The sequence below is a fragment of the Panulirus ornatus genome, chromosome 16 (genome assembly GCF_036320965.1).
Source record: "Panulirus ornatus isolate Po-2019 chromosome 16, ASM3632096v1, whole genome shotgun sequence".
NCBI classification, from domain to species: Eukaryota; Metazoa; Arthropoda; class Malacostraca; order Decapoda; family Palinuridae; genus Panulirus; species Panulirus ornatus.
The window spans coordinates 13994652-14018319 of record NC_092239.1 but is presented as its reverse complement, the minus strand read 5'-3'; the positions used below and the strand labels follow the sequence as shown (position 1 = coordinate 14018319).

The window sequence follows — 23668 nt, the reverse complement described above, 5'->3', positions numbered from 1 at the left end:
TGATGTACATGACGAGGTAATACGTCATTCATTTTACCCATCAACATCTCTGATTTTCTGATGGGTGTGTCCAACGGGACGGTATGGGAGCTTAAGATGAGGGGCTGACTGCTCTGCGCTCCCCTGGGATCCATAAACCCACACAACATTACCCAGCGACCAGTCACTGGCATGGCTCAGCAGACACGCATTTCCCTCAGGTACACTGGCTTAGTGTAAGGGGGAACCCAGACTCCCTACCAGTCTTGGGACTAAGCCAAGGGTTACAGCGACAGCTTTTGGTCATATACTTATGATATCTATCGAGACGTCCTCGTCATGCTACAACAAGCTAATGGACGTATATTTGGCCAGAGAACCAGGCACTTCTTTCACACGGCAGGACCACACGTCTCTGACATGCAAGACTGTTGAGGTACACGTGTTCGGTGTTTTGAGGTACACGTGTTCAGTATGGGGGTGGCCCCTTGGGTTCATGAAGACTCTTGTGATATACTGACTCGGTGTTATTATGGTACAGAGATGCTGGTGATGTTCCGATCACAGACGAGAAAGCTTAGTGACTCGTACATGCCTGGGGGGGGAATAGTTTTGGATTGGGTTTATGTCTGGTGTTGTGGAATTTATGTCTAGGTAGAGAGGTGCGGTTGTTTACTGTTTAAAGTCATTATTATATGCATATGTTTTATTTGCTGTCGTATTTCCTGGGAAGAGGGTATCTGTAAGTAATGATCGCTTAGATGTGAAGCAATCGTAAGCTTTTTATTTCTCTGTGAGTTCGTCTATAATGTATTTACGATATCAAAACATTGGGCATTTAAACCTTCACGATGTAGAGTGGAAATATATGCAAATCATTTTTACACTGATATGGATATATTTTTGTTTGCATAAGGAAGTGCATTCATTGTGCTGTAAACCTTTTGACTGAGATGTAACAAAGTCTTTTTAAGAGGAAAATGAAAAGACATATAAGTAACCAGTGAAGTCATACGGGATTTCCTTGCAAATATGTTAATTAAAATTTAGTTGAATGAGGCATAAACTCGCTAGAGTTATTGTGTTATGTTCGAGACTTGTTAAATAGACCTGTTCCGACTCGAGTTTTATGTTGCTCCTCCTCCTCCTCCTCCTCCTCCTGATTTTGGCAGAACCATCAAGATAGCAAACACAGTTTCATTGAGCGAACAGGTGATGATTAAGCTTCGATCGAGAGGAATCCTTTTTTTTTTCATTATTTTGTAGGCTGAGTCTGTGGACCATGACTGGTGTTCAAGCGTTGTGTGTGTGTGTGTGTGTGTGTGTGTGTGTGTGTGTGTGTGTGTGTGTGTTAAGGATATGAATTTCGACACGTTTTCGAGGCTTCGACTCTCCTTCGTTATGATTGGAAGGCGTTTGACCCGATCTCTTACGGGACCATAATATCGAGGGATCGCAATGTCGTGCCCCAAAGACTGAACCGTTGTCCTCTGTTGATAAGACGAAAAATGACACCATGATCCACCACGGTATCCTGGCACTATTCATGTTATTCACCAGACTCTCCAACTGATGGTATCAGAACAGAAGAGATTCTGATCCGAAATATATTCATTTATCGCCCTGTCGCTTTCACTTTGGTCGTTTCCGTAGTCTTTGAAACTCTACCCAACCCTCACGTTCTTGAACATTTAGAATCACATTCTCTCTTTCCCCTCGTTAACCAAGATAGCTTTTGCTGTGTTATGTCTATCGTTGATCCTCTCTCTCCTACGTGACCTACCTCCAGCCCTCGCCTCGCTCAGGGATTTTGGTGAATCGTTTGTCTTGGTGTTCGACATCTGCGAAAACATTTGAAACGGTGTGACATAAGTTTAGATTCTTTAAACTTCATTTCTCTGGTTTTGTCGCTTTTTCTCTTTTCCTCTCAGAATACGAAAGCAGTAGGAACCTGGTCAAAATCAGTAGTGCACAAATGCAGTTTCTTCGTATAAATCTCTTTTAGAATCTAATTCGTTCCCTGAAACCGATTTTCCAAACGCTACAATTCATCACAGTGTTACTATAACTATGTTCAGTATACCCACCCTCTCCAGTCTGTGTCTCGGAAGCCCCACGTAATCTACATCACAAATTTCCTATTACTACCGGAACTGTATCGCTTATTAGATGGAGTGAGGAAAGAGAGCCAAGCGTTGCAATTATTTGCATGTTAAGATTTCAGTTTTCCACGTTGGGTTTGAACGGAGGTGGTGGCGTGATGGCGAAATTGAATGACTTCAGTTAAGGTTTTTATTATGATTATAATGTCCTTTTGCTTGTGTCTGTACCGGGTGTGAATATTGCTTGTGATCATTCATATCCTTACTTCACTGACGTACTATCACTAGGGAAGGATTATAACATGTTCTACCTGACTGGCAGACACACACACACACACACACACACACACACACACACACACACACACACGCACACACACGCATGCACGCACTCTCTCTCTCTCTCTCTCTCTCTCTCTCTCTCTCTCTCTCTCTCTCTCTCTCTCTCTCTCTCACACACACACACGCACGCACGCATGCACGCGCACTCTCTCTCTCTCTCTCTCTCTCTCTCTCTCTCTCTCTCTCTCTCTCTCTCTCTCTCTCTCTCTCTCTCTCTCTCTCTCTCTCTCGTAGGTAGTGGACTGCCACTGACGAGGGCAGGTATATTACCCACCTGAGTGTCGGGGTCGGGAGTGGGAGAGGGTTTTGATCTATTGCCTACGATGTTACGACCTTGGGGTATGATGGTGTGGCTTTCCATACGACCCTGAAAGGTCAAGTTAAAAGGCCTGGCCATCGTACTTACGGGTCGCTCCGTCTGACTTAGAAGGCGCCCGGTCTGGCTAAAGTGGTTAAGGAATGAGGGCAATACACGTAAAGAACTGAGGACAATACATGTTAAGAACTGAGGACAATACATGTTAAGAACTGAGGACAATACATGTTAAGAACTGATGACAATACACGTTAAAAAATGAGGACAATACATACTTTTTACAGTTAGACTGACCTTGATACAAGCGTATCCGAAGATGTGGTAAAGTGTAGAACACCGTCTTGCGTGTGACTCACTCTCATCCAACGATATTTTCTACGTCTGTTTAAAGCTTTAGAACAGTAGATTTTTTGGCTGTTTCCTCTGTAGTGTGGGTCTTTCCCCTCCTGTGTTGGCACGTTGACTTTGTAGCCTCGCAAGGCAATGGGCCCTGTGGGTTGCCGACAATTCATTTCATTTACCAAATTGTGCATCGCGTGAAATTTTCATCTTTTTTTCTCTCTTTTTTTCTTTAGTATACTTATGTGAAAGTTTACTCCGGTTCAAAAAAAAATGTATTATGTCTTCTCCAGTTTTCATTCGTCTAGTAGTAGAGGTAGGGTGGTGGCTAGAGAGGGAAGGTTTAGTATCTCTTGGTGAGTAGGAGGCCAAGGCGCCCCATGCGGGCCCGGTCAGTTAAAATTACTACCAGTACCACAGCGACCGAGAGAAAACAGTATCTCTCGTGCCACCGTCACCACGCTATCGCACGGGGTTCCTCGCCGTGACCCTCGTCCACCGCGAGCTCTGCCACAACCACGGATCATCCTCCCTCCCCCACCACCTACACGATCCTCTGCTGAAGTAGAAGAAGAAGAAGAAGAATTCTCTTGATCAGGATCACACATAGAGGACGACAGTGCTTGCAAGGAGAAACGGGGGAAAAGAAATTTGGTGTTTAGACTCGTGGGTCGACGAACGCAAAAGAGTGGCGATCAAAGTCTACAATTCGTAAGCTTCTAGGAGTCAGTGGTTTGGAAACACACCGAAGTGAGAGAACACAAGAACTAGGAGTGTGCTGGACGTGAAGAAGAGACACCTGGAGGTTTGAGGTTAAGTGAGAGACAGAGAGAAAGACAGAGACACACAACTGGTAATTTTAGCTGGTGCGTCAAGAGAGTTAGCGAGCTGAAGTGTGGCTGCGTGGGCGAGACCCGCACCAAGATGGTCCTCGACACCAAGTTCGGGTGAGTGCGTGACGACTTGACGCCCCGAATTTTCCTACATCTTTCCTCCCGTGGCGTAGATTTTGCGACAATGCCAAGCCTTGCCACGTCTCTCAAATCCATGCTCAGTATCACGTGCCTTCTCTCAGTCGCATGAACGTCCGAGTGTTGTGTATATATATTGTACAGGTATAACAGGTTGATCCTACCTAGGCTGTTGTGGACTTGGGGCTTTGAGAACTTGAAGGGAAGATGTCCCGCTTAAGAACACCAGTGTTAGAAAGAACAGTGTTCTGCAGTGCTTACGAACACGTGACTTACAGTGATAGAAATACGAATGATAATCATCTTTTCGAAATATTTGCTAAGATTCTTAAAGAGTTATTCTGGAAACGTAAAATTTTTCAACTGACATTGTCAATTCCACAGGACGCTTGTTGGTGTGATTTGATAGATAGATACATATTCTCACGCAGTAAAGTTACCAACTAACACGAGAGTACATTTGTAACCCACTAACATCAGGATTTCATTCATCTGTGTTACTAACTAATACCAAAGTAAAGTATTTCGTTACTCCTACCTAACGGTAAAGGATAGTATGTTAGTAGTATCCACTAACAAAGTGGATACTACAGGACATAATACATTAATAGTTCTAACGCCAGGGTACAATACATCACTGACATCAGTTAGACCCAGTCTAATACATCAGCGATGCCCCATTAACACCAGAATATAATACATCAGTAATACCAACTCCACGTAGATAATAATACATCAGTATTGCCAAATAACTCTCGAACATGAAACCTCCTTTCACCAACCAACACTAGAGTGCAACATGACAGTGGAACCAACTAATATCACAAACAGTATCTAACGATTTCAGACAATCCCACCACCAGACTTTAGTGTGTGGCCAACACATAGTGTCTTACTAAGGTGTTCTACCGGGGCAGCCATCAACACGGGCAGTGGACGCGACTCTGACCACGCGAGCTGGTAATTAATTTCAGTGTCACGACCTGAATCCAAACTTCTTGACCAGAGCTAAACAGACTGCGAAGATCAGCACGTCTTGATGGCCCACATGTACACACACACACACACACACACACACACACACACACACACACACACACAGAACCAGGCACCAGTCTCGAGTACTGTATGTAGATAAGTAGATCAGTATACCTAAATACACCAAAGGTTATGGTCGGGACTTATACTTCGACTTGCCTGAAAAGAGAAGATAAAACATTGGAATGGACAGTAAAACCCTCCCGTATTAGAGTCTGTTTGTATAGAAAAAAAGAGATGGAAAAAGACTGATAGGCTTCAACCTCTCTCATAGATTACTCTCCAGTATCTAGTATCAGAGAAATCGTAGTGTCTTTCCCTGGGGGAAGCGCGCCCCTTCACCGTCCACCAGCACCTAGGTCCTCTAGTCTTCTGTGACGTATTTCTATTGTTCTCTTGTCTTGGAAAGTTACAGTTTTGTCTCTGAGGATTTAGCTGGTCAATGACCTACCCTGTAGCAGATGGGAAAACCGTATAAGGGGGGGTGTGGGTGTGTGTGTGTGTGTGTGTGACCACTTCACATACAGTAGATGTGACGTTTCTTAACACCCTTAAGTGTGGGTGTGGCTGATGTGACTCGATTCCTTAATTCGGTCTCAAGCCTCCAGCCACACAAGTCTCTCATAACGACAGTCACTCTAATCTTGACAATGATAGAATATACTCGACTCTCGTCGAATAAAGTGCGCCATGAGTGCTAGCTCTCTCTCTCTCTCTCTCCAGTTTCCAGCAAGCTTTTTTCAATCGAGGTCAGTGGTGACAACACAAAGATATATGTATGTCAGGACTACACACATACCCGGACTGCACCTGCCTTTTCGAAAAGGCAGGTTTGACTGAATCCTCCCAAACTTTTTGGACTATATTTTCCTCTCTCTCTCTCTCTCTCTCTCTCTCTCTCTCTCTCTCTCTCTCTCTCTCTCTCTCTCTCTCTCTCTCTCTCTCTCTCTCTCTCTCTCTCTCTCTCTCTCTCTCTCTCTCTCTCTCTCTCTCTCTCTCTCTCTCTCTCTCTCTCTCTCTCTCTCTCTCTCTCTCTCTCTCTCCACTTCGCTACGTTTTCCTTTGAGTCATTTTCTATATTTCCCATTTAAGAACCTACGTATGTCGGTGACGGGAGGCCTTCGACGTAATACAGACGTTCGTGGCTCTAACATTTGAGCCAACTGACCCACTTCAGCGCCATAAAGATATTTTCCCCTTTTTTTTCGCTGTAAGTGTGTCACCGAAGCAAGCCTAATTGTTTACGAACATGACATAAGTTCATAGTGTTCATCCGCTCTTGTTTACAGTATACCAAACACCGGAATGTATATGTGTGTGTGTGTGTGTGTGTGTGTGTGTGTGTGTGTGTGTGTGTGTGTGTGTGTTTTGTTTGCTGATGTAGCTTTACAGCTGTTTTGCTTTGTTTTGTAAACTTTCGCAGCACCAAACCCTTCCATCATAGCCAGTTTAATGAACCCCCTTTTCCCCACTGATGTTTAAAACTCTCCCTACATCACAACCTCCTCTCCTTGTTGTGAACCTTTCACACAACTAGAGTCAGCCCGTGTTGTGAGGTTACGCTACTCCACGTACCAACGCTACGTTGCATTATCACCATCTTCGTTATAATGAATTTACGAACCTTTGCTGCAAGTTCAGAGCACAGTTTGCCGAAGCAAAGCGAACGATTAATCATGATGAGATCCAAGGAGGATGTCTTTAGAGTATACACACACACACACACACACACACACACACACACACACACACAGTGACGACACTCATCCCAGCTGAAGAAAACTACGAGAGAAAAATATAAAGATACTTGGCTAAGTTTGGGTTGAGCTGCTCGCTCGTGGAGACGAAGGTTGGAGCAGGTGGGAGGGGAAGGAAAGGAGAAGGGAGTGAGAGGAGTGGGGTTGTGGTACAAGGGTACGAATTGTTGCGCTGAAAGCGTTTGTCATCCAGGTATGTTCGGTTCGAAAATTTGCCTCGTACCCAGCGTGACAAATCGAAAGCATCCTCACCGTTTAATACTGCTTTCCATCTCTTTGATCATCCCTGTTATACAACACGTGTTGGCTCATAGCATTAACGATAATACCTTTCACCTACAAGATTATAATTAGCTGTTGTTTTCAACTGTATCATCTCATGCTGATGACCTTGGAATGTCTCTCTCTCTCTCTCTCTCTCTCTCTCTCTCTCTCTCTCTCTCTCTCTCTCTCTCTCTCTCTCTCTCTCTCTCTCTCTCTCTCTCTCTCTCTGTGCCATCACGAGCAGAGGAAAATAAGAAGAGATAAATTCCCTAAGAGTCCTTCAGTGTTTAGATTGTGATCTTTGGTGACGGAGAAATTAAGGTTGTGAGATCAAAAGCTGCTCAGGCCGGAGGTAGGTCTCGGGCGAGCGAACGGTCACCCAGCGAGGACAGGAGGAGTCTTTAGTGTCGTGAGTGAAGTGAAGGAGAGACGCGAATTTCCGTCAGATCTTGTTTAATTCAACCTCGCCTTTGTCATTGAGTGTGTTTGCCTGAGAGAGAGAGAGAGAGAGAGAGAGAGAGAGAGAGAGAGAGAGAGAGAGAGAGAGAGAGAGAGAGAGAGAGAGAGAGACAGACAGACAGACAGACAGACAGACAGAGAGAGACAGAGAGAGTCTGTTGTTTGTCGTTCAGGTCGGAAAGTGACTGGAGCACTCGGCTCTGTTGACCTGCACACTAAATCCGCGTTTTTGGTAGTGTTTTTCTAAAGCTGAAATAGTTACGCAGTCCAGCAGGCAGCTTACTGTAAACTATATAGCCAACTTCATGTGGCCGTGGGCATCTCAAGGGTGGGCCGTTTTGATATCTGTTTCTTTCCCTACACGTCGAAACTTTGGGACTCTCTTCCCTCCCGTGTCCTTAACGGTGGCTGGGAACTGGAACATTTTAAAAACCATTTTATTTATTTCTCACTTTCTCCAAAATTCGTAAATATTTTGCTTCTTCCTTTCTTTTCCCCTTTCATAATCTTCTCAATATTTCATATGGGGCCCGGCCTTGATGTGGACATATTATCCACGACTGGAACCTTCAATGTAAAAAGAACAAAAAAGATATATATATATATATATATATATATATATATATATATATATATATATATATATATATATATATATATCTTTTTTTTTTTTTTTTTTTTTGCCGCTGTCTCCCGCGTTTGCGAGGTAGCGCAAGGAAACAGACGAAAGAAATGTCCCAACCCACCCCCATACACATGCCTTGATTCAATCCACTGACAGCACGTCAACCCCGGTATACCACATCGCTCCAATTCACTCTATTCTTTGCACTCCTTTCACCCTCCTGCATGTTCAGGCCCCGATCACACAAAATCTTTTTCACTCCATCTTTCCACCTCCAATTTGGTCTCCCTCTTCTCCTCGTTCCCTCCACCTCCGACACATATATCCTCTTGGTCAATCTTTCCTCACTCATTCTCTCCATGTGACCAAACCATTTCAAAACACCCTCTTCTGCTCTCTCAACCACGCTCTTTTTATTTCCACACATCTCTCTTACCCTTACGTTACTTACTCGATCAAACCACCTCACACCACACATTGTCCTCAAACATCTCATTTCCAGCACATCCATCCTCCTGCGCACAACTCTATCCATAGTCCACGCCTCGCAACCATACAACATTGTTGGAACCACTATTCCTTCAAACATACCCATTTTTGCTTTCCGAGATAATGTTCTCGACTTCCACACATTCTTCAAGGCTCCCAGAATTTTCGCCCCCTCCCCCATCCTATGATCCACTTCCGCTTCCATGGTTCCATCCGCTGCCAGATCCACTCCCAGATATCTAAAACACTTCACTTCCTCCAGTTTTTCTCCATTCAAACTCACCTCCCAATTGAATTGACCCTCAACCCTACTGTACCTAATAACCTAGCTCTTATTCACATTTACTCTTAACTTTCTTCTTTCACACACTTTACCAAACTCAGTCACCAGCTTCTGCAGTTTCTCACATGAATCAGCCACCAGCGCTGTATCATCAGCGAACAACAACTGACTCACTTCCCAAGCTCTCTCATCCCCAACAGACTTCATACTTGCCCCTCTTTCCAAAACTCTTGCATTCACCTCCCTAACAACCCCATCCATAAACAAATTAAACAACCATGGAGGCATAGTGCCATTGTACAAAGGCAAAGGGGATAAGAGTGAGTGCTCAAATTACAGAGGTATAAGTTTGTTGAGTATTCCTGGCAAATTATATGGGAGGGTATTGATTGAGAGGGTGAAGGCATGTACAGAGCATCAGATTGGGGAAGAGCAGTGTGGTTTCAGAAGTGGTAGAGGATGTGTGGATCAGGTGTTTGCTTGGAAGAATGTATGTGAGAAATACTTAGAAAAGCAAATGGATTTGTATGTAGCATTTATGGATCTGGAGAAGGCATATGATAGAGTTGATAGAGATGCTCTGTGGAAGGTATTAAGAATATATGGTGTGGGAGGCAAGTTGTTAGAAGCAGTGAAAAGTTTTTATCGAGGATGTAAGGCATGTGTACGTGTAGGAAGAGAGGAAAGTGATTGGTTCTCAGTGAATGTAGGTTTGCGGCAGGGGTGTGTGATGTCTCCATGGTATATATATATATATATATATATATATATATATATATATATATATATATATATATATATATATATATATATATATATAAATATATATATATATATATATATATATATATATATATATATATATATATATATATATATATATATATATATATATATATATATATATATATTCCTATGAGTCCACGGGGAAAATGAAACACGAAAAGTTCCCAAGTGCACTTTCGTGTAATAATCACATCATCAGGGGAGACACAAGAGAGAAATATAACAGTCAGTTGATATACAATGAAGCGACGAAGCTAGGACGCCATTTGGTAGATATGTGATTGTTTCTTTCATGTGCATAATCATCAAGTTGTCCGTATCAGGTGGAAGTTTTACTCTCATCTTGATTCACTTTCTTTATCAACCAATCTCCCATTCTTCGTAATGGTAACTCTCTTCATTACATCTTCCACCTCTTGTTCCATTCGTCCTTTGTCGCTGCTGTTGTGAAGGTTATGCCTAACGTCCTGTACTTTAACGATTTACTCCGATTTTGGTGAACTATGCAGAGTGAAATCCACTTCTCCCTCTTTCCAAAGGCTTCTAATTGCTTTTAGAAGCTAAGCTTCTCTTCCTTAGGTCCAGGTTTAAGAAACGCGTCTGGTCGCGTGAAATGAGCTGAGCCAACGCCATGAATACGTTGATTTGGTCTGATGTTGTAAATGAGTTTTCTAAACGCCTACCTGCCTGTCTCTGAACCTGGAGGCAGTTTGACAGTGACTGCTCTCCATTTTGCCTTCTTCACCGTCTTCCTGATTTAGCCATCGAGAGACAGAGTGGACAGTGTGTGAAACCGCTCAAGTCCCTCTCACACACACAGGTCCCTGTTATTGGTGATGGTCTGGCCTTGTATCACTGTGTCTCATCTTCGTCTTTTTACTTAGTCTGGTTTTCATTAGCCAGGTATCTGGAAAATCCTGGAAGAGCCTGTTTCGATATTCCCCTTTTGGCTGTGCCCCTGTTAGAAAAGGTTGATTTTCAATTGATGGCCTTAATGACCCTGACAGTCAGTCGATAGGCATGAAGGCCAAGGAACCATTAATGAATCTATTATCTTTTCTTTGTGATGTTTTTTCCAGTACGATGAAGGAGTCTTCCTTTCATGTGAACGTAGCTCCTATGGGGGAATCCGTCACATGCCGTCTGGAGTTCCAGCAACACAATTATCCACTTCTTTTTCCACTATGCCAGAGCTCATACGATCCCACAAGTCCAGCTGTTGTTATCCACGACCCTCATAACCCATACTGCCAACAACGCACGAAATTTCTTCCGTGCGGTTATTCATCAGTTTTCCATGAAATTTCTCGTCTACATCAATTTTCCCTAAATCATCTTCTCCAATGATTTACACACCGTTGTTCTTGCGTTTTCCTCGTTGTCTTCGTCTGGGGAAAAACATTTTGATTTTCTCCACTTCCTTCGTACCATCCCTCCTCCTCCTCCTCCGAGTTGTGGCGGGTAGCGCTCGCTGACAGGCTTGCGCGGAGGTGCCATCCTAGCCAGACTCGTCGTCATGCCTTGGTGTTCTTGAGGTCTTGAGCCCATACGCCATACAGGTAGTGATGAGGTGATTCGTCCTTCACCGGTACACACACACACACACACAGGGACCTCACCATTCAGCTCCTCATAATGTCCCTCACCGTTGATTAACTCGCGATGATCAATTGTTCTTTACCTGGCGGTTGGGTCAGATAAATTATGAGAGTTTCGTATTTTCACTTGCCTTGTCCACAATGTGTTTCCTCTCTATTCCTCTTGCTCTTCCTTCTTTACAGTGTAGAATAAACACTCGTTTGTCAGTAAATATTTACACACACACACACACACACACACACACACACACACACACACACACACACACACACACAAAATATATTCTGCGAGATTATATCTAGGTTATAGCGCATCGATAATCAAATTAATATACATATGAATATATTTTCATAATGGATTACGGGAGGAGTTCAACACGAACTTACGTTAGGGGGAATATCGTAAACAAGGCTCTCCCCTCGTTTCGTGTACAAGCAAGGAAGGAGAGAGAGAGTAGAGGATGAATTTAACGACAGTATGGTGTATCACTGAGAGCGTACCTCCCAAGGCCTAAATGGCATTTGACGCAGTAATGGACGAAGGTGCTTCGCAAACAGTTATAGATTTCATTACATAATACTAATAGGTATTTACTATACCAGGAACAAGGCATCGAATTTATTCTTTAATTCCTAATATTCTATTAGAAATTTGAAAAAAAAAAAAAAAGGGGTATTTGGCGCTCTGGCAAGAACCAAATCAGAGGGAGAAAGAAAAAATGGGAAATATGAGAGAAAACGTGAGCAACATCTAGTGCACCCCAGTGGAAGATTCTGATTCGCCTGTTTGTTGACAAGCCGTGGCCAGGCGACCTACATTCATCACGTAAGGCATCTCTCTGTGTGGGATAAGCCTCTGTGTCAGCAACAATAGATTCGAGAATATACTGAAATATTGATCTTATGAATTTCAAAAGTTTTAGCCTATTTTTTTTCTCCATTTCATAATGAACTAAAAGCTAGCGAGCTTTCAAATCAAGTTTGCCAATGCGTTGAGTTCCAGTAAGCTGAACATAGCGTTTTAATGTAAAGTTCACGGTAATACCCATATGACTGTTGATGTCATTGACAGATTTCGATCTGTTTTATTGAAAAAATTTGTTCTCATTTGTTTACTGTGATTACGCAAGGTAATACAAGAGTATCAGTCACATACATATGTACATTGCTCTCTCTCTTTCGTGAAGACGTGCAAAGATGTTACAGCGAGTCTTTTACAGATCATCACAGTTTACCCTAACGATGTTCACTACTAGAGTAGACCATTGACCTAAAATAGGTCATCACTTCCCTCTGCCAGGCAAGTGTCGAGGTGATAAAAGAAAAAAAGAAAAAATTCCCCCATCCCCCACGCCCGCGGCGCCGGAAACCACAATTTGTTTTGGGGGCTTCACGATTTTTTCTTTATACATATATATATTTTTTTCCTTTTTTTTTTTTTTTGCAACGAGGGCTCAACTAAAGTTCAGAAGTGAATGACGCAAAGTTTGCAAAACTAATTGGAAGTCCTACTTTCAGATTTTAGTAACTTGGGTGCTCTGTCTCTGTTTTATGTATGTATTCTTAGACGTGAAGAAATAATGAGGTCAATCAACTTGCTGTGTAGTTGGTCTACATATTATTTTAGTTACTCCCACACTTCATCATGCTCTGTGTCATCGCTCCAGTCCAACGGTGATAACGGACGGGGCTAATATTATTTGCACCAGCCACTTTACTAAACCAGTTCTGTGTCCCTCACGTTGCTCCTCTTGAAATACCGGTGAACAGGTTGTATGCAAGTTGGCCATGTGTATTCATAGTTTATCCGTGAGTGTATTTTCGTAAAGCATTATGTCTTAAAGGCATTCTTACGTGTTCCATAGATTATCGACATTATATGAGACAATTTTTCGAGAATTGGTTCTGTGTTAATGGGCTTTTCAGGTTAAACACCTCTTGTTCACACGAGTGACTGCAGATTATGTAAATAAAATCATGATTCAGATCAATAATATTTTCGACATATAATCCTCTCATCTGGTCATCAACCTCACGCATGTTGTGATCAAACAGCCAACGTATATTTTCATAGATTGATCTATGTTTTCCTCGGGGAGCCTGACGAAAAATATCAGTTTTATCAGATTATTGGATTCTCTATTTACGTATGTGCTCGCAAGTTCATGTACCTTCCAGTGTGATGAATCAGAGGAAGAAATTTAATCAACTCGTTAAATCGTGACAAATTTCGTAGCTTAAAGCAAAAAATTATATATAAGGAGTGAATGGATGGAGTGAAAAAGATTTTGAGCGATCGGGGCCTGAACATGCAGGAGGGTGAAAGGCGTTCAAGGAATAGAGTGAACTGGAACGTTGTGGTATACTGGGGTAGACGTGCTTTCAATGAATATATATATATATATATATATATATATATATATATATATATATATATATATATATATATATATATATATATATATTGTCGATGAATTCATGAAAATATTTTTTCGGATTTTTAGTTTGCGCTTTGGGATTTGAGTTAGCCTATCAACCAGATTGCATGTCTATATGTATCGCTCAGAAATCTACGGTCATCAGCCAGCTATTTTCAGATATGCCAGAACTGTTGACGCAGGTGTTGGCACAATTTGTACATCATTTCAAAATCTGGCTGGGTCTGTGAACAGTTAAGAATCACTTGTTTATTTATTGACTTTAACGAAGAGGAAAGTCATAACAAACTCATTTTGTTTTCCTGAGTGGAACACCTTCAAGACATCCAGGTTTTACACGAAATTTTCTGGTTGACTGAAGTAAATAACGCCATAGAAAACAAACGCCCAAAATGATCCTTTACCTAAGTTTAGGGTGCGTTTTTTAAACGTTATTTTACATTGAATAGTTGGGTAAAATGATGGCTATTCTAGGAGCTGTAGCTACTGAAACATTTAGATGTATCATGCCTCACTGGGCTGAGAAAACGTAACTTAGAAGCGCTACTTCTTAAAATATCCAGATAAGAACCTTTAAAAAGAGGATTCCTTTCAAAGCATTCTTCCTAAATTTTCCGATCAATTATTGTATCCTCAGATTTCGTTTCATTTCTTTTACAGTTAAATGAAGTTCCAAATTATCCTTCGGACATTTACTTGTTGTACGAATGAGCTATAGATGTGGATGTGCGGAGAAGACGGAGGTGTTGGATGTGAAATGTTTAAGGACACTATGTTGTGTGAGGTGGTCTGATTGAGTAAGTAGTAAAAGGGTAGGAGAGAGGTGTGGTAACTGAGACGAATGTGATTGAGAGAGCTGAAGAGCGTTAGCTTAAGAGGTTATAGAATAAGTGGGTAAAAGCTGACAAAGGTTATATGTGTCAGAAGTGGAGGGAAGGACAAGACCAAATTGAACATGGACGGATGGAATTATAGAGATTGGAGCCTTAATAAGCGGGAGGGTGAAAAGCGTGCATGGGACAGAGTGAATTGGAACGACGTGGTATACAGGGGTCGACGTGCTGTTAATAAACCGAACCAGGGCATATGAAACTGCCGGAGAGAAGTATGGAAAGGTCTGTGGGGACTGGTTCTGAATTGGGAGCTGTGGTTTTGGTGCGTTGCACATGACAACTCGAAAATGGGTTTGAGCTAATGCGACCTCTTTTTTTCGTTTGGATCTAGAGCTACTTCGTTAACGCAGGAAACAGCGAACAAGTATGAAAGAGAAAAATTAATGAGTTTATGAAAAATTAGGGAGTCAATCAGCTTTTTTCGGATTCTGAATCCAGGAAAAAAAAAAAGAGAAAAAGGTTTAGTCTCCAAACGTAAACTCTTTACACAAATCATTACCGTCTATAAGGGGGTTGGCAGATCAGGGAAATGACATGATTTTGTCACGGACATCAACTATGAACTGTGGACACAGTAACCCATAAAACCTGAATCAAACATTGATTTGTAATGACTCTTTAGAAAGAGAGAAAAAAAAAATGAAGAGGTTTTGTTATTGGTTTATCATTTAATAAACTCCATAGCCGTGACCTCGTAGTCTAGGACATTGTCTTCTATAGCCATTACCTCATAATTCGGGATATTGTCAAATTTCAATAAAAAAAAAAACTGGTATACTGCATTAATAGATCCTAGGAATTTGTTGTGCCTATTTTGGTTCTGTTTATTTACAACCTTAGTAATATGGCCGCACCTGCTTGCCAAATTTTTAGAGCCTATCATCTAATTGATTATATCATAAAACGATAAAGATATACAAGTCTTTGTGGACTAAAGAACATTAGATTTAGGGTCTAATAGGCTTTGATCACTTTCGTTACGATGTTCATTGTTTGATCTCATCTAACAACTCCATATTCTCTCTCTCTCTCTCTCTCTCTCTCTCTCTCTCTCTCTCTCTCTCTCTCTCTCTCTCTCTCTCTCTCTCTCTCTCTCTCTCTCCTCAGCCTTGAAACCCCATGTTCATCTTCGAGCTTCTTCTTATTCCCGCTGGGTAGGATTAAGTAATCCAAACTTAAAACTACACGATTGAAATCATCCTGCCACGTGAAAATGCTCGTGTGTTGCATCATTAAGTTTACTCTGTAAGATTTCGAGTCAAGGTAATCCGTTCCCGAACCTGTTTTAAATAGTACTATAAGTCAGCAGACGATATTGAGTTTTTTTTTTTTGTTTTTCTTAGAAAGAAGCTAATCTGTGGAAACGTCTTTTCGAAACATTGGCTACGTTATGTACAAAGTGAAGAGTACATTTGGTCTTGGAATTATTTTTTAACCTGACGAAGGTGTTAAAGATTTTTTTTTTTGGTCTGATGGTCATGACCTTAATGACTTCTGACAGTTAATAGGCATGACAACTGCTAACCAACCAGCCAATTTTCGTAAACACAGAAGGACCATGTATGCAGTAAGAGCGTGTACGGGACTTCAACATTTCCTTGAGCATCTTAGGGTGTTCCATATTTTTCCGATTGATCGTTGTATTCTATATTGACAGGAATGACTTTTATCAACCCATGCAGTCCAATTAACCATCCCTTGTAAAAGGGGCGAAAGGGAGTGGGGGAAGGAGGCGTGTTGTGTATAGGCTAGGGCAGTTGTGTATAGGCTAGGGCACATGCTAGGCTGCTAGGCTAAAGCCTGGCAGGTCTTTAACAAAAACGTCTTCATTAAAAACAAGTATTTTTTTTTTCACTTTATATCTAACGAACGGTAAGGAGTCAGGTTTAATGACCATTGGTTGTTGATAGCAGTTAGATCCCATAAATGTACCTCTCTTATATTGATTTTTGCACGTTTGGCTTGAGGCTTAATCAGTCTTAACCAACTGTAAATCATTACATCCAGCGACTTGCAAACATTTGTTTCACAAGCTAAAGAAGCACAGCATGAACCAGATTATCCGTGTTATTGAAAGCCACATGATGCAAAGTTAAACACTACGAAGAAATAAATATTTAAGAAGACTTGTAGACTGTCGTAAGAGAATGTTACGCTCCGTGACGTAAGCGCCCCACTCCTGGTTGTTATGTTATTTTCTATACCGATCGATACGTTTGCAAAAAAAAAAAAAAAATTAAAAATTTAATAAAATGAATGTGCTTGACATCAATCAGGAGATATTTTTAGTATGTCTTTTGGGAATGGTCTGGAAACGCTGCATCCATGTCATTCTGGGAATTGCTCTTGCATATTTATGCAGTTCATGATTTTCTTGTTTTTCAGACCAGTGAATTTCTGGTATGATTTTTTTCATTTCAGACTTTTCCGTCTGTTTTTAACCCAGAAATCCCTGGCACTAGATCGTTAACGAATGTCGATACGAAACCTTTACATGTTTTCTGTGCTTAGAAAAATATCGTATGCTATATTTCGAAGTGGGCCACCTAACAGAAACCAAAATACAAAGAAAACTGATTCACAATATAGTGTGGATATCTTTTGAAAAAGCACATCAACTTTCGAATTACATTAGTTTTCATGTATTACGTCTTTGTTGATCCCACACCAAACAATATGTTTTCTTTCTAAGAGCATCCTGACCGAAAACTCAATCACCAGAAGGAAGTTTACAACTTATATAAGTTCATTGGCTTCACGTTGATAATCACTGGTTTTTATATAGTAGGCTAGTCAGTTATTCTGGCTATAGGCTTATCGAGTAGTCAATATTTTGCAGAGATTGTCAGCTTCATGTTATAACCGGCAGCTGATAACTCCTGACCACTTTCTTCCAGTGTTCAAGATGATTCAAATACCATTCCCGCAGTGCCTACTTCAATGGCTTTCAATACGTATTTTCTTGGATTTAATGGCTATTAACCACTGGTTCACCACGCCAGAAACATTGTTAACTGGAAAAACAATATGATTTTCTCATTTATGTATAAATCAAGTACTTACCGTTCTTCCATGTTCGCTGTAATTAGCTGTCATGAGCTAAAAGACTGGCTTAAGAAATTCTCACATACCCCTCGAACAAACCATTTTCTGTAGTTGAATTTATGACAAAAGTTGGAGCGCTGCTTCGAGCAGTATATGAGTCGTTATGTGTTCTTTTGATACGATTTGTATATCTGTATATTAGTTTTACTTGATGAATCACTTCATTAGACTTGGATTTAAGGTTTTGACAATATCCGTGAGTCTTATCATACAATTCAGTCTGGAATTTCGTCCATAGATGGCGATAGAAATTGGATAATGATATCTCAAGAATAATAAGGTATGTTTCACGTCCTTTTATTTCCTCTCAGTTTTGACTGCGTTGTAGTCATGGTGTAAAACTTGTTGACAAAAGTACTAAACAGATTAAGAGAGATCAATGTTGAAAAAAATTATATGAGAGTAAATGCGGAGCCTAATATAGAATGAAATAAGGCGTTTGGTCATCCATTATCTAGAAGCTATCAGAGAGAGAGCAAATAAACATGATCATGTCACACATTTCTCATCAGTTGCAGCGTTACTGATACAGTTGCATTAATTGCTGTAAATCATAAATAAAACTCAGTACTTTAAGACTCGATGAAAAGACTTCTTTATCGTCTTTTGGAAGTCGTGCAGGGAGCCGACCGTTTTCTCATATGTCGTGTGTGTAATGCAACTGACCACAGAAGGTCATGTGAAGGTTAGAGGCGGGGAGGGAAGGGTCAGAGTTGATCATTTCTTTCACAACTTTTTATTTTTCCAGACTGCGTCCTTGTCATGTGCTCTTGTTTGTTGATGTATAGACGTATGTGTTTTTAATGTTCGTATCCTTACTGAAATGTCCTTATATTTGTTGATTATAGATGTATAGCATAGGGAACTGTCGGGCAGACTGCTAAACTACCCAAGTGGGTGGGGCGAAAACTCAGTACTCCTGCCGTAGTAGGCTAGCTTGTCAGTGCTCGGCGGGAGCTGTTAGGAGGAGGGTGAGTGTGTGTAAATATAGATAATCACTTTCCTTCATGTTATGGTTTTCTGACCACACTTTTGTTTATGTAATAGATTGACGAAGCTTTTGTTTTATGTTAAAGAGGATGGTCACTTTGGATATATATATATATATATATATATATATATATATATATATATATATATATATATATATATACATATATATATTTTTTTTTTCTTTTTTTTTTTTTTTTTTTTTTCCAAAGGAAGGAACGGAGAGGGGGGCCAGGTGGGGATTTTCCCTCTGAGGCTCAGTCCTCTGTTCTTAACGCTACCTCGCAGACGCGGGAAATGGCGAATAGTATAAAAAAAAAAAAAAAATATATATATATATATATATATATATATATATATATATATATATATATATATATATATACGACAATTTTGAGTTTTTTGTAGGTAGTACTCTTTGCTGTTGTCTTATCATAATTTGATATTAGCTTATCTTCATTGTTGATTAATCTTGAAAATGATCTTAGAATTCCTTGATAATAGAACGAGTCCTTAAGCATTTACCACTCAGTTAAGATATTCATGCAAATGATGGTATTCAATTTCCTGGTTAGGTTTTGTTGTCCATTTTCCTCGTAATTGTTTTCTATTTCCTTTATTCCCAGGATGCGTTCCCCTGACAGGGACAACCAGGGCGGGCAGGCGAGGTTAGCGGTCATTGGCAGCAAGGCGGTAGGCAAAACAGGTCAGTGTCAAAGTCAGAGGTCATGATGAGGGGTCACTGCCAACCATGTGCGCAAATGCACGTCGGTTACATGATCCTAGCTCCAGAGGCTTATTGTCATCGGTCATTACTTGAGGTCATATAATCAAAGCCAAGGGTTAATGTTTGATTAGATCTGTGACCTCGTGTCAAGTGCTACTGCCAATTGTCAATGGTTGAGGTCAATGTCAAAGGTCACATAACGATATATATATATATATATATATATATATATATATATATATATATATATATATATTTTTTTTTTTTTTTTTTTTTTTTTCATACTATTCGCCATTTCCCGCGATAGCGAGGTAGCGTTAAGAACAGAGGACTGGGCCTTTTTTGGAATATCCTCACCTGGCCCCCTCTGTTCCTTCTTTTGGAAAAAAAAAAAAAAAAAGAGAGAGGGGAGGATTTCCAGCCCCCCGCTCCCTCCCCTTTTAGTCGCCTTCTACGACACGCAGGGAATACGTGGGATGTATTCTTAATCCCCTATCCCCAGGGATATATATATATATATATATATGGGTATGTTTGAAGGAATAGTGGTTCCAACAATGTTGTATGGTTGCGAGGCGTGGGCTATGGATAGAGTTGTGCGCAGGAGGGTGGATGTGCTGGAAATGAGATTTTTGAGGACAATGTGTGGTGTGAGGTGGTTTGATCGAGTAAGTAACGTAAGGGTAAGAGAGATGTGTGGAAATAAAAAGAGCGTGGTTGAGAGAGCAGAAGAGGGTGTTTTGAAATGGTTTGGGCACATGGAGAGAATGAGGAAAGATTGATCCAAGAGGATATATGTGTCGGAGGTGGAGGGAACGAGAAGTGGGAGACCAAATTGGAGGTGGAAAGATGGAGTGAAAAAGATTTTGTGTGATCGGGGCCTGAACATGCAGGAGGGTGAAAGGCGGGCAAGGAATAAAGTGAATTGGATCGATGTGGTATACCGGGGTTGACGTGCTGTCAGTGGATTGAATCAGGGCATGTGAAGCGTCTGGGGTAAACCATGGAAAGTTGTGTGGGGCCTGGATGTGGAAAGGGAGCTGTGGTTTCGGTGCATTATTGCATGACAGCTAGAGACTGAGTGTAAACGAATGGGGCCTTTGTTGTCTTTTCCTAGTGCTACCTCGCACACATGAGGAGGGAGGGGGATGGTATTCCATGTGTGGCGAGGTGGCGATGGGAATGAATAAAGGCAGACAGTGTGAATTGTGTGCATGGGTATATATGTATGTGTCTGTGTGTGTATATATATGTGTACATTGAGATGTATAGGTATGTATATTTGCGTGTGTGGACGTGTATGTATATACATGTGTATGTGGGCGGGTTGGGCCATTCTTTCGTCTGTTTCCTTGCGCTACCTCGCTAACGCGGGAGACAGCGACAAAGCAAAATAATAAAAAAAATATATATATATATATATATATATATATATATATATATATATATATATATATATATATATATACATGAAACTATCTTTTGCTTATTGAAATATGATAAATGCATTCATGATATTTTCATATCTACACACACACACACACACACATAGGAAACAAGAAACTAAAACCTGTTCCTTTCGTGTCCTCAGCCCTGACAGTGAGGTACCTGACCAAGCGATTCATCGGGGAATACCAGTCTGATACAGGTATGTTACTCTCTGTTCTTCATCACGTCTTAACCCTCATGTACCTCATGTGATGAACTTTGTTCCTATTTTGTCCTGAAGTTATGACCTGTTCGTAATCCCCTTATCTTCACCACTCTGTTCTCCATAGTCTACCCTTTGTTGTTGTTTTTAAATGAACACCTGGTGAACGGTGTTCTCTGTTCTACAGGATCTTTTGCATGTCTACCTGATCTTCGTTTCTTTTTGTTTATTTGTTCATCTCTTCATCATGCTACCCATTTTTTTTTTTTTCGTGTGTGTCCAGTTGCATTTTTTTCTTATGGTCACGTCTCCCCTTTGTTTACATGTACACCTTAGAAATTCGTTTATGACTGTGAGAATCTCATAAGACCAGACCAGACATGACGAAGACAAAAAGACTCTGTGAAAAATGTATGGGGCTTTGTACTTTGTTTCCAGACTGGTTCATCCCGTGCAAGTTTCGAGACATCGAAACACTTGAGTGAGTTGTCTTCATCCGGATGATTTTTATTAAAAACGGGTTGGGTAGTGACGCCTTGAGTAGGATCGTACGACCTTTAGGTATAATGGTTTGGATTTAGACCCTAAGAAGGATCAGATTAAAGGCCAAGGCTATCATAACTTGAGGGTCACACCGTCGTGCTCAACGAGTTACAAGGTTCAGAACCAGGAATGATTGAAATGACAGGGACCTAATGGCACTGAACGCCTAAGATTCCCCTCACAACATACGATTATACCTGGAACGATTATTTTATCAGATCATTTCGATTTTTATCTTTAGAGTCAAGAGTAAAAGAGTATTTCAGTTTTACACGAAATCGTGCATGAATGAGAGAGAGAGAGAGAGAGAGAGAGAGAGAGAGAGAGAGAGAGAGAGAGAGAGAGAGAACGCATCAGTTTATCTTTTGTTGAATCCCTTATATTTTCAATACGGAAATAGAGATTCCGAGAATGGGATTGTTCGTGACGACACTGTCTCGACTCCATAAGAATTCACACTTGTAAGTGACCTAACAACAAACCGTTGTCACTTCGAGTGAAGTGTCCCGCCGTGGACTTCGAACCCGCAGTTTATAGATGTCACATAGACCGTGTTGCTGCCCCAACCTCACCCTAGCTGGGTATGTACGTGCTTTGCTGGGCTAGTTCCCGCCTTACCTCCTTTCCCACCTCTCTACACAGGCTGGATACAGCACCCTTGAGCTCCTTTCCCTCCTCACTACACGGGGGTAGATCATGTGTACAAAAACTTACAAAGGCCTCAGGTATAGTGGGGTAATGTGGATGAAGTCCCCCACACTCAAAATAGCACTTCATTTCTGTTCAATATTTTCACATTAAGTTGATTACTTTGTCGAGACTAGCCTCTCCACTGCCCTGTCTTCTTTCATATGCACGAAATATCCACAGCTAATTCTTTACCAGCGTGTGACGTACAGATCTACGGGTCTCGGCATTTCGCTCATTGATTGTCTTATGTTTCCATCCTGGTCATAACCACATTATGAATCTCCAGCCTACCGCTTGTCTATTCTGTGTTTTACATGGCCACACCTTGGCGTACACACCGTTTGTGGTCCACAGCCCCACTATGGTGGCATACATGACCACACAGTCTGTTGTACACGACCACACCTTGGCGTACAACACGACACCGTCTGTTGTACACTGCCACACCCTGGCGTACATGACCACACCATACAAACAAGTTTTCACCAGCTTAATTTCTTTTGACTATCTCATTCTATATATTTTTTCTTCCCGTCTTAATTCATGACTCGTCCTTCTTGATTCCTAATATATTGTACAATTTATGAGACGATGATTTTATGATCCGTCTGTATGTACGACTTTTTTTCACACATTCAACTTAGCTTTTGTATCTCAGAACTCGGAATTATTATCAACTTTCCCTCTCGTCAGTTTCTTTGTCCCTTTCCCTACTCTCTACCACATCTGCTAGATATCACAACCAACCACCTGTTCCTTCACAAACTCAAGTACATCTCCCTTTCATACTGACATGACTCTGACAAAGCATCTTTGCAAAACAGGAAGACCTTCCCTTTATTTACATTTTACTCTTTACGTTCCTGCCCTCCCGGTACACATAACGAAACTTATGTTGACTGTTCAGAGACCAGCACCATCTCTCTGTCTTCTGCTTCACTATTGTCTTCAGCTACAGGAATGCAGAATGCTGTTAATCCTCCTCCAGCACATAGCTACGTCAGAGACAAACGGATCAATCTAAATTATCTGCCCGTCCCATGTACTCCCATATACTGTGGTCCTCCTCCAGCAGATAACACCTTCATCACGTCTCCTCGCATACTTTCCTTCCGATGTACATAATTCACTTCTCATGTACGTACGGTAGTGTGTGGTAGCCGCCTCCACTCAACCCCAAAATGATTCAGTCATGCCAACGCACTTGCCTCTTTCTACCTCTCATTTCACCACCAGATTCATCCATGATGGTGGCACTGGCATAAATTTGACGTCCTCCCACA

At 41.2% G+C, this 23668-nt stretch overlaps 1 protein-coding gene across 5 annotated transcripts in view; it reads left to right on the top strand.

Moving 5' to 3' along the window:
* The window catches only part of LOC139754164 (ras-related and estrogen-regulated growth inhibitor-like protein), a 392942-nt gene that overhangs the window by 323506 nt on the left and 45768 nt on the right, over nucleotides 1-23668 (top strand). For 3 of the 5 annotated variants that reach the window (XM_071671334.1, XM_071671332.1, XM_071671331.1), the window contains 2 exons: nucleotides 19401-19480; nucleotides 21093-21149. In XM_071671334.1, coding sequence (XP_071527435.1) covers nucleotides 19402-19480; nucleotides 21093-21149 — 136 coding nt within the window. In that variant the 5' untranslated portion in view covers nucleotide 19401. Of the gene's footprint in view, nucleotides 1-3445; nucleotides 4026-18711; nucleotides 18756-19400; nucleotides 19481-21092; nucleotides 21150-23668 lie in introns of those variants that run through there. The other 2 variants (XM_071671329.1, XM_071671333.1) reach the window with 2 other exon arrangements.